Here is a 16,191-nt window from a genome sequence, read left to right on the forward strand (position 1 = left end):
CATGCCCTGCGGGGTGGGGGCTGCTGAGGGAGGGAGTCACTCCGTTCCCAGGCCGGTCCCTGCGTGGAGGACCGATGGGGTGAGGGGCAGCTGTGGCCGCCAGGGAGGGGACAGAGGGGAGCCGAGGGACCAGCTGCCCAGCCCCAGCGGCTCTGGGGTCAGGGTGCCCAGGAGGCCTGCACCACTGCTACACCCCAGGCACTCCCACGGGCAAAGTGGTACCACAGCCAAGCCACGTGCACCCAGAGGGCGTCCAGCCAGCATCATTCATGAAGCCAGCCCCTCCCCTGCCCCGGCCACCCACAGGGCCACCGTCCACGCCCAAACACTCAAAAGTCAGATGAGTTTATTCAGAAAAGGCCTCTGCACCAGACTAAGAAAATGAGCCCCCCTCCCACCCCCCAGCCCATGAGGAGCCAGGTTACAAAGGTGGGGGCCGGGCAGCGGCACAGAGGACGAAAGAGGCGGGAAGTGAGGTTGAGGTAAGAAGGGTGCTGAAGCCTTGGCCTTCCCCAAGGGGGGCCTGCCCTTCCAGCAGTTGCAGTGGTGGCTGCAGGGAGAGGCCCGCAGCGCTGGAGGCGGGGAACAGCTGGCCACATGGCTCCCAGGCCTGCGGCGGGGCAGGGCAGGGCCCCGGGCATCCCCCTCCCTAAGGCTCTCCGGGCTGGACAGAGGGTCCTGCCTCCGTGGGCTCTGCCCTCTCGTCCACCTCGGGTCCTGCAGTGGCTGGGCTCCCGGGGGCACCCTGCTCCGGCCCTGCCGGGCCATCTGCTGCTTCTTTGACCTCATTTTCACCCTCTTCAGCCACTGGGCGCCCTGACGGGGCAGGGGGCTGGGCGGCGGCCAGCGTCACGGTGCCATCACCTGCTGCCACCCCAGTGCCATCCCTGGCACCCTGGTCAGTCTTCCTGCGCTTCCTCACGTCGTCAGCCACCTTGGCCTCCAGGGGCTGGGGGCGGGGCTGCTCGGCCTCCTCCGGGGCTTGGCTGCCCACTTCCTGGGTCTCCGCCCCGAGGCTGCCCTGGCTGAGGGCACAGCCCTCCAAGTTCAGGGCGATCTTCTCCACCTCCGAGGCGCTCGGGCCCGGCTCCCCTGGGACCCGCGCCCGCAGATTCGCCTCCAACTTCCTCTTCTTCCTCTCCTTGGGGTTTGGAGACTCTGGCCCCTGCTCGTCGCCGGCCTCATCTCCCTGGTCCTTCTCCGAGGCTCCAGCTTCCTGGGGCTCTGTGCCGGGAGGCTGGGGACCCTTGGCCACCGGGTCCCCCTCTTCATCCCTCCCTGGCCCGCAGGTCTGCCCCTGGGCTGCGGCCTCAAGGAGGGGCTCCCCAGGGCTCTCCTCCCCGTTGGCCTGCCTTGGGCGGGCCGGCCGGGGCGAGCAGGGAGGAGAGCACGGCCTGAACTTCTGCAGCTTGTCGTGGGGCCCCCAGACGAACCTGCAGCGGGGCCGGAAGTGCTCCCAGGCGAAGTACAGCAGCTCACGGCGCTGGTGCCGGCACCGCACAGCGAACACAAAGTAATCCAGGGCGCTCTGCCGCAAGCCCGGCAGCTGCCGGCGCACCAGCGTCTCCTCCAGGAAGAAGCGGGCCAGGGGGGCCTGGTAGTGCTCCAGGCCCAGCTCCCCCAGAGACTTCAGGATGCGGGTGATGCGGAGGTTGTTGTGGCTGTGCCTGGAGGGGACAGGGGGCACTGGCAGGGCTACACGGGGCTGGGTGGCGCTCGGCCAAAGCCCACCCTTCCCTCCCCCGCCACCCCAAGAGCCTGATGTCCACCAGCAGAGACACTCCGGCCCACAGGCCAGTCTCTGTTCCCACCTGCTCCCCCTGCAGGGCCCCGGTCCCTGAGAAGACGGCCCGTGAGCCTGGATCACGTAGGTGAGGGATTGTGATGCATCCTCTAGAAGGGTGACTGTCCCCTTGGTCCCATGGAACACCCACCCCCACCTCAGCTGGAAGAGGACCAGATGGGGACCCTCCAGAGGCGGGGGCCTCAGTTACCCATGGGCGAGGGCGGTTGTACCATCAGCAGAGTCATGCTCTGTGCCTCCCCCAAGCCCAGCGTTTCCCAAGGCAGGAGAGGGGAGTGTGCCTGCCACCCCCAGCGGGTGCGAGGCTCAGGGACGCTGTGATGGTGATGGAGCTCCCCTGACAACCTGACCCATGCCCACGTGGGCAGGAGGGCACAGCCAAGAAGCTTGTGGACTCACGCGGCTTTCTTTAGTGCTCACACCCCTATCAGGTGGGGTCCACCCCCGCTCTGCAGGCAAGGAGGATGCCCAGAGCCTCAGGCACCGGCCCCGCAGGCCTCGCCCCCAGCCTGAGTCCGGCTATGCGGCCCCCCGAGCTGCTGGGCCCGGGCTGAGCAGCACCCTCACCAGCTGAGGTTCTGGAAGCGCTTCTGGTAGTTCTGCGCTCGGCACACGCGGCCCGTGTCTCGGTCCTTGAGCTGGATGCCGAAGAAGCCCAGCATGAGCTCGTAGGCCTGGACCAACCGCTTCCTGGCCTCCGTGGAGCTTTTAAACGCCTGCAAAACGCCCCCCGAGAGCAGCAGGGAGCTCAGGGTGGCGCCAGTGCAGTGTGGGGCCGCACGCCGCCCTCGGTCCCCGATTCATCCCGGGGCTTCGGCTCAGACCCTTAGGGTGAAGCGTCAGGGTGCAGAAGCCCAGGGATGCTCTCTTCGCTCTGAGCTGTCGCAGGGTCTCTCTGAGGCCTGAGGTGCTGCTGTAGCCCCAGGAGGAACTCCCTGACCTGAGAGGGGACCTAAGGGACTCCAGGGCTGGACAGGGGGCAGCAAGCACCCACCCTGTCTTCTTGGTGCGCCTGCTTGGCCTCTCTTGCGGGCTCCTTGGCTCCTGGAGCCCCCTCCCGATCATCCAGGGCATCCCCAATCCAGCCCAAACCAGGGCTGACCAAGGCAGAGCCCGGGCACTCTGACTCTGCTCGTGGCCCCTGCCCTGGACCCCTGGATGTGAGCGATCCTCACCGTCGGATTTCTCTGGAAGCCTGCAAGGAGCACTGAGGGCAGAGGCGAGGACCACTTGGGAGGGAAGATAATTACATGGCTGGGGGGAGGGGCTCCTCTAGCTCCTGTACCGCCAGCAGCTCCTGAAGGGGCACGTGAACCCCTGTGGCCAGCCAGGCCCCTCCCCTGGCCTTTAGAGCTCACCTCGACCTCTTGGAGCGTGAGGGGCTTGGCGTGACAGTTCACTCCTGGCTCCCGCAGGGGAAACAGCCTGTGAAGGAAGAGATGGCACAGGCCCCGTCAGTGGCAGACGTGGGCCACCAGCCACTTGGCACGCGTTGGCTGGGCAGCCTGGGGCGGCTCTCCGCTTGCCTCCGGGGGCTGGCTGGACCACATGTGCCACAGGTTCTCACCAATCAGTAAAGCCAAGGGGCAAGGGTGGGAGAGCTCCAGGGAGGGTGCCCAGAATGAGGGCCCAGGGCAGACCCACCTACAGAAGTCCTAGCTTGCCCACTCAGCAGCAAAGGCACCTGCCAGCCGCCCCCCGGGAAGCCCTCCATTCCTTTTCATTTTCACATTCTCCTGTTCCTCCCATCATTAATGCTGTGGAATTATTCCCCGGGGAACCCTGCGCCCCGGGTTGGCCCCCTGCAAGCTGTCCTTAAAGGACACTGCGTTTGTGGGGCAGCATCCAGGGGCACCTCAAGGCACTGTTAGAACCCGCCCCCGCGGCACAGGGGCTCCGCGGACAGGCTCGGGACAGGCTCATGGGGCCTCCGGTCCGCTGGTTTGCTGCTCTTCCTGTCCCCAGGAGCGGTGTCAGCTCCCAGTGGCAGAGGCTGTTCACAGCTGGAGAACCCAGGAGAACCCAGACTGCAGGACCCGGTCTCCCCTGCCCCGCCAGCAGTGCCGGGCACTGGGCCCTGAGGGCAGTGTTGTGCCTGGGAGAGGCGGAGCCAGGCTCCAGCCTGGGGGGGGCCTCAAGCCTCTCCTCCGGAGCCCCGCCCTGCAAGCTCAGCCCCGCCCTGCCCACTCACCACTGGATGTAGGAGTGATTATCCTCCAGGAGGCCGTACTCTTCCTTCCAGTTCTGAAGAATGTCTTCAATGAAACAGCCTGGGAGCCCCACGGGGACAAGTCAGCCAGGGCTCCTGAAAGCCCCTTCCCCCACTGCCCTCCGCTCCTTTCGTGAGGACCTCGGGGCCTGGCAGCTTCAGGCTGTGCACATCTCGTGTGATTTTAACCCCACTTTGGCCGACTGCCACTCTGCCACCTGGAAAGCGGACCCTTATTGCTGATGGAGGGCAGACCTGAGTGGGCAGGCCCCATCCAGGAAGGACAAGTGGTCCCAAACCTGCTCCTGTCTTTGCAGCAGGGGGGGCCTCGCCGTAGCCCACAAAGCACAGGCTGCTGGCCGGAATTCTGCCCTCAAACAGAACCTGCAGCCGAGCCCCACCCGGCAGCCTGGTCTCCCGCAAGGCAGCCCGTTTCTGCAAAGGGCCAGGAGGGGAACAGCTGAGGCCACCGGCCTGTGCTGTGGCAGGAAAGCAGCCACAGACAACGCGTAAGTACAAAAGCATGGGTGGGTTCCAAGGAAACCTCACTATGGACACTGAAATCTGAATCTCATATGATTTTCACATGTCACAAAATGTTATTATATCTTAAATCTTCCCCAACCATTTAAAACCGTAAAAACTGTTCTTTCCTGTTAGTTTACATATGCTGCTTTCCCACTATAGAGGGAGAGTCAGGTAGTCGGACAGAGACGGTGCGGCCTGCAAAGCCACCAGCATTCCTTGCCTGGCCCTTCGGAGCATGTTGGCCAGTGGAGCCAGGCCAAGGGTTGGGGACCTGGCAGCCCCTCGGCAGCTTCCAGGGGGCCCCGTGGGGCTACCCGAAAGCCACGTGTCCAAACCAGGTCCCAGCAGACCAGACAGGCAGAGGGGAGAAGGGGGCCCCCCGAGGCTGGAGCTGTCAGCAGCTGAGCAGGTACACACCGTTAGGCAGGAACCGAATCTCGTTTTTGTAGAAACTCAGGTTGGGCATGTCACCACTGGCATCTCCTTCCACCAAATCCTGAGAAGCCAGAGAGAGGTGCCAGACAGGGTATCACCAAAACGGGCCGCCTCCAAGGGCCCCTGACGCTGAAGCGTTCCCGGGATGGGTGGGAGGGAGTGGGTGTCTGCTCTTGGCCCCTGAACCTCCAGGCATCCGGAAGGCTGGTGAAGACCCCGAGTGCCAAGCCTGCGCCCTCCACCCTGAAGGTGAGGACGAGCCTCCACACTTGGGGGACAGCAGTCACCTCTGACCACCAGCGACGACCTTCCCCCCGCCAACGCGGGCCAGGGCTGGGAGGTCCCCTTCATCTGCACCCCAAAGACAGCCCAGGGATCACCTGAGACTCTTGGGTGCAGACAGCCGGGGCTGAGGGAAAGGAGGCTGTGAGACGGGCTAGCGGTGCTGGGCCTCCTGTGGATGAGCTGCCGGCTGGCGCCGTCACGTGTTTTAAAGGTAAGGGCACTGAGATGGGAGTTAGGGCGCCGTGCTGTCACCCCATGATTAGGGGAAGAAGCAGCAGGCCCAGCTGGGGTGTCCGGCAGGACGTGGGACATTGTCTGAGAAGGGCTGGTGGGACACTGTCCAGCTGGCCTTCTCCGGGAGGAGGATTTGGTCCCGGGTGGGCTGCAGGGGGCAAGGGCGCTGCAGGCAGCTACCTACCGGGTAGTGGTGCCGGTACCTGCGTGTGTCCCGCGCTGCTCGCCAGTTTCGGGACCCTGTCACCTTGAGTTGGGAAGAGAGGAGATTGGATGAGACCCACCCCCAAGGAGACCCTCCCCACTCCTCAAGGCAGCCAGCAAGCAGGACCCACCCCACGGAGCCCCCATCCTGGTGACGGCAGCAAGGACCTGGGCTAGCTGTCAGCAAAATCAGAGGGGGTCGGAGTAGCTGCAGTGAGGCTGGCCCCTGCTGCTCGCTCCAGCCCTCAGGAACCCCAGGCCAATGTGCATTCTTGGGGTAGAGCCCCCCTAACTCTAGTTTCACTTTCTCCTCCCATGTTTGCTGGCTACCCTGCTTGGATCACACCCCAGGACCTTGCCCTGGGAACCCCGCCTTTCCCAGCACTTCCTCCTTGCGCTGTGCTCTAAGTTGTCACCTAAGGGGCTGTGTCCCTAAGGGCAGTGGCCTTGCCAGGAGGGGCCCCAGATGCTTCCCATGGTGGGTTTCTTAGCCAGATGCCAGTGTGGCCAATGGACAGCGGATGAAACTGAAACTCAGCAGAAGCTGGCCCCATCCCTCAGTCAGTTTCCATTTGTCTGCCCATGGAGCTACGGTGGTGACAGTGTCCTCTCACCTACGCTGCACCATGCCCGGTGGGCATCTGCCTGGGGAAAGAGCCAGATTCCTGCCCTGTGACTCCTGTGACCTGTGACCCAGACCACTGCCCAGCCTACCTCCCTGAAACACTAGAGAAGTGCCGAGGCCGCCGGCCTTCCAGCCAGGCCCAGGAGCCCCTTGGGGTCCCTCTCGCTGACTGACCAGTCCAAGACACAGAGAGAAACCTGAAAACCAGAGCTCTCATTTGCTACAGGCAGAATCCATCCCCGACACCACACAGGCTGGAATTCAAGACTCCCTAGACATGGTGCCAGGACGCCCTCATCCCAAAGTGAGGGGGACACATGGTGACAGCTACCACTTGGGGCCTTCCCTCTTACCCAGAACCCCAGCTGCACCCACTCTGGGAATGTAACACCCGGCGAGCGCTAGCAAGTAACCTCTGGTAATAATGAGTAACCATGGTTATGACAAGTAACCAGTGGCGACGAGTAACCGGTGGGCACAGCCGGCCACCCTGGCACAGGCACACCACACACATGTAGCCTCTAAGGCCACCTCCAAGACGAAGTGAGGTCAGCCCCAGCCAGAGTGGGTGGGTGCTGTGCCCAGTGAGGATCAGTGGGGGTGGGGCAGGCTGGGGGCTCTGGGGCCTGAGGGAAGCTGGAGTCCTGGACAGTGGGGCAGAGTGAGGTGACCCCCGAGGGGCGCCGGGTGGAGGAGGGAGCTCCAGGAGGCCGAGAGGAGCAGTGGAGGTGGCCAGCACTGAGGGCTGGGGCCTCTTTAGAGGACAGAGCCAGGGCCTGAGGCTGGGGTAGGACAGAGGCTGGGGAGTCCAGGATGTGCGGGGCCACCCCCTTGAAGAGGTGTCCTTACGCAGATCTGGTCCTGGGGACAGGGGTCTGAGGGTGGCCCTGGATTCCCTGCAAGGTGCCCTGGTGCGGGGGGCGGATCTCAGGGTGCCCTGGGGATCACGATGGGGGAGGAGGACAGGGCCGGGAAGAGGGCAACCGTTGGAGATGGGGAGCCGGGCCCCAAGCCGGGTCTCCGGGAGGGGCCTCCACACTCGGCCCCGGGGTCGGGGGAGCAACGATTTTCCAGGAGCCGGGCCTTGCCCCCTAGTCCAACGCGGCCTCCCCAGGGGCGCCGGGTCCCCAGCGCGCGGGGGCGGCACCTGGAACGCGTTGGGCCGCGCGTCCGCCTCGGCCTCCACGTCCCGCGGAGCGCCGGCCTCGCCATCCTCGTCGGCTCCGGCCCTCGGGCCCTCGCCGTCCTCCTCCTCGTCCTCCTCCCAGGTCGAGTCGCAGTCCGGGTCCTCCATACTCCAGCGTCGGCGGGACCCGCTCCGGCGGAAGCGAAAGTGATAGAGGGAGGAAGCGCGGGGGCGTGCCGGGGGCGTGCCGGGGGCGTGGCAGGGGCGGGTCGGGGGCGGGCCCGGGGCTGGCGACTCCGTCCGCCCCGCCCGGAGGAGGCCCATCCCCAGGAGGACTCCTGAAGGATGTCCCCCTGGAGGAGGCCCATAACCCCGAGAAGGCTCCTCCGGAGGACGCTCACCCCCTTCCCCCGTGAGGTTGCCCCCCACATGCCCACCTTGGTGATTTTTCCCTGGAGAGGCCCCCTGGAGGATGCTCCCCGAGGACACCCCCTCAGGATCCTCCCAGAATACCCCTTTCCCCTGGGAAAACGTCCCTCCCAAAGATGTTTCCCTGGAGGATGCTTGCCTCCCCAGCCCACCAACCTGAAAAGTCTCTCTTCCACTGTCCGGGAATGTTCCCCTCCACCCTGAGATCCCCACCCTGGAGATCTTTTTCTTGGAGGATGCTTACATCCTAGAAGTCCAGAACCATCCCCTGGAAGAAGCCCCGCCCCCACGTCCTCCTCAGAAGAATTTAGCCCAGGATGCCCTCTCCTCTGAGGATGTTTCCAGAGGGTCCCTGTCCCCCAGAGCACCCCCCAGAATGTCCCTTCCCCTCCAGAACATTCCCCCTGGAGGATACCTCTCTCCACCATGGTGCCCCCTCAGGATGACCTGAGGCAGGATGTCCCCCGAAGAGTGGCCCCCTGGAGGTTGTCCACAGCAGATGTCCCCCACCCTGTACGAATGCGTGGAGGATGTCCCCCCGCAAGGATGCCTCCAGGAGGACACCCCCTGGAAGTTGTCTCCCAGGTGTCCCCCCAGGATGCCCTCCAGGTGTCGGCTGGGGCAGCAGCCTCATCAGATTTCCTTTGGGGACTGAACTGCTTTCAAGCCCCCTCAGATGGTTGGTAGAACCCATCTTCCTGAGCAGTAGGGCAGAGATCCCTGTGTCCCCTCCAAAAGTTCACAACTGGGCAGTTTGCTTCTTCAAGGCCAGCGGGAAAGTCTCTCTCCAGTAGAGAGTCCCATAGTGCAGTGTCCTCGTGGGTCTGCCCTCCTGTCCCCCTTGCTGCATTATAATGGTTATAAGAAAGCACAGGGGCTGCCTGCACTTACGAGGGGGCACCAGGCAAAGACCCAAACACCTGGAGGCAGAAATGACCGGGGATCACCCTCGGGGCTGTTCAACACAGACTGAGGCCCAGCCCAGCCCCCGGGGATGCTGACCTCGCCCAGCCCTGCAAGTCATCTACCAGGCCTCAGGGGACGTGACAGTCCTCAAGCTGTGCAGCCGGGAACGACCCAGAGCTGAACAGAACCTGCCAATCTTGGCCACGGGCACAGCTAAAGACCTTTTTTGGTGCTGGTGCCAATTCCTTGCAGGCTCACCAACCTGTTACCTCTCTGGGTACCATCTTGCCTGGATGACTTTCTAAAAGGACAGTGGTGACTCCGCCAAAGGTATGGAGCTCTGGGCATTTCTGCAAATCGTCTGCCACCGATGGCCTGGGCAGGTGTCCCGAGGAGCAGGTGATAGAAGAGCCGCCAAGCATCGGGTGGGGCTGGCCCACCGCAGGCTGCGGCCACGGGCCTGGCCTTCACCTTAGCTGACTTGCAGCTGGCCTCGGAGACCCTGGCTGTGACTTCCAGCCTCTGATGGAGGCACTGATGGGTGCTGGGGTGCCCTCCAGGGTTGGGCAGCTCTGACAGCACGTGGGTGGGCAGGCTCCCCCGCTCTGCCCCAGAGAACAGACAAGCATGCAGCGGAGACAGGGCCGTGGCCCCAGCCTGCGGCGCTCAGAGCACAGCCTTCCCACGGCTGCCTGCGGCCACACACAAGGCTTGTTCTCAGGTGCTGCCCAGCTTCCACTTTACAAGTGCCAGTCACACCCAACTGCACCTGGGCTCCGTCTAGATCCCCCCCCCCCCCCCGACCCGTGGCAGGAGGTTACCGCCGAGGCTGTGATCTTCTGCTGGAGACTTACCCCACGGGGGCCCCCCCCATGCAGCAGGTCTGACCATGGGGTGCAAGCTTCTGCCCCAGCTGCCCACACAGGAAAGTCGGGCTGGAAGGCCAGGGCTGCTCAGGGTCGGCAGACCCGACCCAAGACACTCAACCTGACACGAGACACTGCCGGACGTCAGCCCTGCCGGGGAAGCGAGTGCCGGCCTCCGACCCCGCGCCAGGTGGCCTCAGCCCATGGAGCTCCTGGCCTGGCCTCGTGGGCTCAGCCTGTTCTGACCTCGTGCTCCTGGTGCTGGGGGACGGGTGGCATTCAATGTCCTCGTGGTTTGTCAAGATGAGGGCGAGCACCTTCACCGTCACTCGGGAGGCCCGGCTGTGCCTCTCAACACAAGCTCAGCCAGAATTCTCGCCTTCACGTTCGTTTGTTCTTGGGAAGGAGGCACCAGTTCCCGCTGGTTTGCTCTCCTGACATTTTGCATTTGAAGTGTTGCTTACATGCAACAAAGTAGCCACTGGAACCCGTTGTTACTAGGTTGTATATTCATTGTATCAAGTGATCCAGTACATCAAAGTTAGCTTCAGTTATAAATCTTGAAAAAATACAACTTCCTATTGTAGGAGAAGTTAACTTACTTTGGTATCAAAATCACACAACTCCAGGTTGCTTTTTTGTGTTTTAATGTCCCTCAGTCAAACACAAGCGTACCTCGGTCAGCCTGGGGCCCAGGCTGCGGCGGGTCAGCCCCACGTCCTGCCGCCCTCCACATGCTCATTTGGTCTGTTGCAAGTTACTTGAGAATACAAAAATAACCGCTACAAATTCTCTGTATCGGCATATAAAAACTGAGCAAAAATTATCTCAGTAGTCTGTTACCTTAAAACAAAACGTCTCAGAAAAAATACAACACAGGTTTAACTTCTGCAGTATTTTTTTTCATATAAAACACTAGTAAAATAGGCTCCTTAAAAATTAAATAGTGAAACACCAACCAAATTATATACATCGTTACAGTACAAGTGAGTGAGGCAAAACACCCAGTTCTCAGTCTCTCGGGTGGTGGAGGGGCCGGCGCCCGCGGCCTGACGCTCTCCTGAGGCCGCAGTCGGTTGACAGCGGTAGACAGATGGACAGATGGACGAACGGGAAGACTGGGGCTCCTCAGAGCACAGAGGGGGTCGGTGTGTTATTGCTGGCTGTGCCCCGCTCTCTGCCCACGCAGCCTGGTTTGCAGGCCCGTGCCAACGCTTAGCCACAGGCGCAGCTCAGCCGTCGTCACGAAGCCACGAGTGTCCGGCGTGATCGTGGCCTGGGCTCACACCTCTCGGGTCTCAGCATCTGAACGGGTCCTGTTCCGGTCGTCAGGGGCCATCTGAGCCCAGGCGATCTGAGTGGCACCGCGGGAGCCTCTGGCACCTGAGGGCAGGCAGCAGGCCCAGTGGCATTTGACCCGCCGACTGCCTGGTGACCACGGTGCCCGCCTGCTGTGAGCGTCTACGTCCGGCGCCGCTTGGCCGCGCTGGGGCTGGAGGGGTTGCTGTTGGCGGTCAGGACTTTGTCGGTGACCCGGCTGCGCTTCCGCTTGTCCGGCCCCTCTTTGGACCCCAAGTCTGAGTTGCTCTTGTCTTTGTCTTTGCTGGACTTTTCTGTTGCTTTCCCCAAGCTTCCTGAAGATGAAAAAACTGGGAGACAAAATCATTTGGCTGAAAACAGAATATCCAAAATTTTATTTCATCTTCCTGTTCAGTTTAAGAAGTCTACACCTACATACATGACACTGACCCCAAAAGGCTCCTCCCGAACTGGGGGTACCCATGTGGCCTGCCCCTTGGGGGAGCGAGGCCCAGCCATGCCCGTCTTTGCTCCTTGGGGTTCGCCCTGCACTGAGACGGCTGCCACCCGTTCCACTTCAGTCGGACACCCTCCTGCACCCCGTGACCACTGACCGGGCCCGGGGCCAGGCTGCCCTGTGCCCCCTTCCCCGCCCCGTGCGTGACGTCCCAGCGTGGGAGGCTCTGCCTGAGCACACGGAAGCGGCCTTCTCAGCTGCTGAGCCAGACGCCAGGCCCTGGCTGCCCGTGACGGGGAGGCCTGGCCAGGCTGGGGTGCTGTGCCCCTGGGGCCCCAGGAGGGGCGGGCGAGCTCCATACTTACCATCATCGGCCACATTGTGGGGGTCCACGTCTTCCTTCATTTCCTCGTTCGTATCCTCCTCAATGACCACTTTTCCTGGGGGGAGACGGCCGACGGTGACCTAGAGCCTGGGGCGGTCGGCGCCACAGCCCCACCCGACCTGCAGCGGCTCAGGCCAGGGCTCCTCCTGACTCGGGAGGCGCGTATGTCCTTCAGGATGTCCTCCCCCCGTCCCGGGGGCCCCCAGACCTCCCCCTCCAAGAGGGCCCAGCATCCCCCTGCCAGTGACGCTCACTCCCCGAGGCTCCTGACCTTCACCCTGACACCACCACCCTCGGCCTTTCCTAGTTCCCAAATCTGCTCTCGCCCGAGTCTTACCTTCTCGGACTTCTTGAATGATTTCTTCTGGAAGGACGAAGTTCCTCTCTGGATTTGGGAATGGAAGAATCTCAGACTCATGCTGATGGCAAACAGGGCATTTTGGGTTTTTTTAAGAAACAAAGAAGAAAACTTGATTTTAAAAGTCACATTTAAAAGAAAATGTGACTAAAGATATGTAAGAGACAACTCAGGAGTGACCAATGAACACATGTGACCGTCTTGGGGGCTGCAGTGGGCAGGCGCAGGGCTGAGACCTTTCTTCTTTCTCTTGTGCAGTCTACAGGGGCTGGCTTGTCACAGAGACCCAGACAAGGCAAAACTACAGTGCGGGCCACAGGCAGGCATCACAATGGGAATAAGGGTTTAGTGTCACCTGAGATGATGCTGGGGCCGCTCCGCCGGCTGGCACGCCTCCGGGGGCAGAGTCAGGCAGTGCTGTCATGCCGGTGTGGCCTGGCTGCATGGGCTCCCCCTCCAGGAGAGCGCCTTCAGGGCCCGCGACAGCCGTGAGCAAAGGCCATGGTGCCTGGGTCCCGTGTCCGGGGGGAAGGAGCCAGGGAGGCAGGGAGAGCCACCCCCGTGGAAACCAGGTAAGCAAAGCAAAATGGAGGGAGGTCACACACATGCCAGAGGGAGAGAGGCCCCGAAAACACGGACCACCAGACGAAGAGAAAGGTGAGCTGGTGGGAAGGGTCTCTAGGTTGGGAGGGGGGTCAGGAGACAGGGCCTCCAGTCCCCAACTTGGGAGCTGTGCTGACAAGCCAGGTGGTCAGCATGTAAATGTGCCAACCAGCATCCGGGAGCTTCGCAAACCCCGAGGGCTCCTGGGCTCATGGTCACCTTGTGGGGTGCGGTCCACAGACTCATATTTACGAGGCCCCAGGGGACCGAGGCATCAGCTCCATAGCGGTGCTGGGGTCTAAGGAAGCGGGGGGGGGGGGGGGGGAAGGGCCACCTGTCCTGGGCTGAGACCCCTGGGTGGCCCCCCACAGTGTCACGTGGGCCCTGTGCTGGGCGTCACGGCCACAGGACCTTGGAGCCAGGGCCGGTGCCTGAGAGCCAACTGTCTCTCCTACCACACCAGGGCCCCCCAGGACAGGGGCCCTGCCACACTCATCTCTGTGTCTAGCTGCTGGCCCCCAGCCTGGAGTCGGGGTGCAGGAAGTTCCTGGGGGTCAGGTGACCCCCAACGTGACAAGCATGGGAGCCCTGTGAAGCCTCTGAACACAGGAATTCTCGGGGAGCGGGGCCCCAGCTCATGGGCACGGCCCCTCTGCAGGGCCCGCTTTAGTTTAGCGGCTTGTCCTCGAGTTTCCAGGGTACTGACTGTGGGCCAGGAGGTCAGTTCCAGGGCCCAGCTGTCAGTTCCCCTATCTATGCGAGGATGACGAGACGCAAACGACTTGCCCAAGACCGACAGGGAGCAAATGGCAGCGCGGTTTATGGACACAAGAAGGCCCGGGTTTCGCTCTCCACCTCACAGATGTGCAGCAGGTCTCAGATGGGGGGCTGGGGCAGCCCCACGCCCCGAGGAGAGGCAGAGCCTTGCCTAACCCCAGCACGGTCTCCCACCCTGCTGGTCACCTGACATCCCCACTCCCACTCATTCTAAAGACACCCCGGCCTCCTCTGCGTTCCCTGACGCTCCAATGCCTGCTGCCACAGGGCCTTGACACCTGCCATTCCTCTGCCGGGAATGCCCACCTGTCTTTTCTGCCATCCTGGTTACCTAGTTAACCTTTTCCCCCTCAGACACGGCCAGCTGGGGGTTCCATGAGGCCTGGGCCCCTGCCTGCCTGGTTCTCACAGAAACCACCATATTCATCTTAATGTGACTCAGACCCGGTCACCTCCCTGCCTGTAGCACTCGGGGACTTTCCACAAGACTGACAATGGCCTAAGAGCCCCCTCCCATGAGCTTCAGCTCCCTAGTTATCTCCTGGCAAGATCTTAACCGACCACCCCCCAACCCCCCACCTAAGGTAGTTCCATGCGATAACTAGCTACCGTCATTAGGCTTGTGTTTTTCGTAAAACTACTCAGAGCTATCTTGTTCAACAACTGGTCCCCTGTGGGACATCCCAGACATCAAGGTCCCTGAGGCCAGGGCCTGGCAAGGACCCAGGGAGGAGGCATGAAGGGGGCTCCCTGCCACCAGCTCTGTCTGGGGAGCGAGGGGCTCTGGCCCTGGGAGGACTGGGGAGGGTGGGGTCCTGCTCACCAGTGCCTGCATGTCATACATGGTGCTCAGGTGGTCCCAGATGACCTTGGATGGGACCTGCCGCCCGATGTTCTGGCTGAACTTGTCTCGGATACAGATCATGTGGAAGTGCCGGTTCACACCTGCAGAAGGAAGGGGTCAGCTTGTGCGGAGGGGCGGGCCAGCAGGTAGGGTGGAGAAGAGAGGTGGGGGGCAAGGGGGCGAGAGGGGCCCGTGGTTGGAGGGGGTGGGGGTTAGGGGAGCAGGGGTGCGGGGGGAGAGGAAAGGGCAGGGGTCAGCGGGGAAGGAGTAAAGAGGGGCCTGGGTGGCTGGGCGCAGGAGCGGGGGCTGAGGGAGGGGGTGGGGTGCGCAGGTGGGGGCAGGGTCGGCGGGGGTGCAGGCACAGGAGGCCCCGCCCCGTCCGCCCCGCGCGCGCCCCCGGCCGTTGCCCGCCGCCCCGCCCCCACGCGGGTGCGCGGCGCTCCGCTCACCGACGGGCTTGTGGCCCAGCATGGCGTGGAAGAGGCACACCTCCACCTCGGGGCTCCACACCACCGTCTCCTCGGCAGGGCTGGTGGCCGCTTCCCCCGGCCCCTTGTCGCCCGCCGCGCCGCCGCCGCCCACCTCAGCCTCCCCCATAGCCCGGCCGCCCAGCGACGAGCCCCCTGCGGGAGCTGGCGCGGCCACGGGCTCCGCGCAGGCGCACTCCACGGGGCGGGCGCGCGCTCGGTGGGTTCGCTCTCGGGCTCGCGCGCGGCGCCTGCGCAGGCGCAGCTGAGGGCTGGGTCGCGGCGCCCCCTGGCGGCCCGGTCCCGCGGCGCAGCGCCGTCAGAGTGCGGATCACTGGAAGGAGTGCGTTTGGGGAGAGGGATGGAATCGCCCTAAATTAGGTTGTGGCGATATCTGCACAGCTCGGGGTAAACCCCGCTGAACTGTACGCTTTAAATGGCGGAATTTCAAGTTACACCCCAGTAAAAAAGCTAAAAAGAAAAGCAACAGGCAACCTACAATGCCTGCGAGTGTGGGCTCCAAGAGCTTCCATTGCCCCTGGCCTGAGCGCTGCAGAGGGCTCCTGCGCACCGGGGCAGGGGCGTCCCGGCCCATCCTCCCCGACCCGGGCCTCTAGAGTGGTCGGCAAGTGGGGGTTAACCCTGGCCGCGGAGGGGCGGGGCCTGGGCCTGGGCGGAGTCTGGTCCGAGGGCGGGGCCAAGGGGGGCGCCGGCCTGGGGGCAGTCCCGTGACGAGCTCAAAGCAGCACCCAATCGAGGCACCTGCTCCACCCCGCCCCATCCCCGCCCACCTCGGGCTTCTCCCCGCCCCCTCCCCACCGGGTCAAGTCCACCGCGGTGCCCGGGGAGGGTACTCTAGGCGAGGAACGCTCTTCGCCTCCCGCTGAGTGTAGACTCTTCGTCAGGCTTCCGGGTCCCCTTCCGGCTCTGCGGCCTGCCAGCTATGTGAGCCGGCAAGGCACTGAACCTCTCCAGGCCGCAGTGCCCTCTTCCGTGCAATGGGAGCGACGACGGCGCCTTCCCCGGGGGTGCTGATGGGGGCTGGTTTCTGCTTGGGGACCCGGGCACACGCTCGGGCTTCTTAGCAAACATTTGGAGTCACTCTGGCCAGCCTCACCCCCTGGGACAGCCCGGGGTCTCAGAGCCTGAGTCTTGGCTTCCCATCCGTGAAGGGCGATGCTGGTGATGCCGGTCCCCACAAAGTGGGGAGACATGGCCCATAGAGGATTCCACAATGGCCCAGGGCCACCAGCCGTCCTGGGAGCCACGATGTGGCTGGACGTTGTGATTCCAGCTGGGCCTGTGTTCCTCTCCTCTCTCTGACGCACAGGTGGGGCTCCCCTCAGGGGG

At 63.3% G+C, this 16,191-nt stretch overlaps 2 protein-coding genes across 4 annotated transcripts; both read right to left on the reverse strand.

Moving 5' to 3' along the window:
* Positions 1-341: 341 nt before the first annotated feature.
* On the reverse strand, positions 342-7,774 carry OGFR (opioid growth factor receptor). Of its 2 annotated transcripts, none has more exons than XM_029221801.1 (7): positions 7,472-7,774; positions 5,680-5,742; positions 4,959-5,037; positions 3,996-4,074; positions 3,163-3,229; positions 2,372-2,520; positions 342-1,667 (listed from the first exon to the last, which is right to left on the reverse strand). In XM_029221801.1, the coding sequence occupies exons 1-7, from the start codon at positions 7,772-7,774 to the stop codon at positions 650-652; spliced, it is 1,758 nt and encodes a 585-aa protein (XP_029077634.1). In that variant the 3' UTR covers positions 342-649. The 2 variants fall into 2 exon arrangements, with proteins under 2 accessions (XP_029077634.1, XP_029077633.1); XM_029221800.1 differs by having other exon boundaries at positions 2,980-3,229.
* Positions 7,775-10,110: 2,336 nt separating this feature from the next.
* Positions 10,111-15,033, reverse strand: MRGBP (MRG domain binding protein). Of its 2 annotated transcripts, XM_029219403.1 has the most exons (5): positions 14,824-15,033; positions 14,354-14,475; positions 12,130-12,211; positions 11,773-11,847; positions 10,111-11,300 (listed from the first exon to the last, which is right to left on the reverse strand). In XM_029219403.1, exons 1-5 carry the CDS (start codon positions 14,969-14,971, stop codon positions 11,113-11,115), a joined length of 615 nt encoding a protein of 204 aa, XP_029075236.1. In that variant the 5' UTR covers positions 14,972-15,033; the 3' UTR covers positions 10,111-11,112. The 2 variants fall into 2 exon arrangements, with proteins under 2 accessions (XP_029075236.1, XP_029075237.1); XM_029219404.1 differs by lacking the exons at positions 14,354-14,475; positions 14,824-15,033 and adding an exon at positions 12,506-13,482 and having other exon boundaries at positions 10,288-11,300.
* Positions 15,034-16,191: the final 1,158 nt, after the last annotated feature.

This window comes from Monodon monoceros, unplaced genomic scaffold (assembly GCF_005190385.1).
Source record: "Monodon monoceros isolate NGI ecotype Baffin Bay Population unplaced genomic scaffold, NGI_Narwhal_1 Super_Scaffold_13, whole genome shotgun sequence".
In the NCBI taxonomy this organism is placed as follows: Eukaryota; Metazoa; Chordata; class Mammalia; order Artiodactyla; family Monodontidae; genus Monodon; species Monodon monoceros.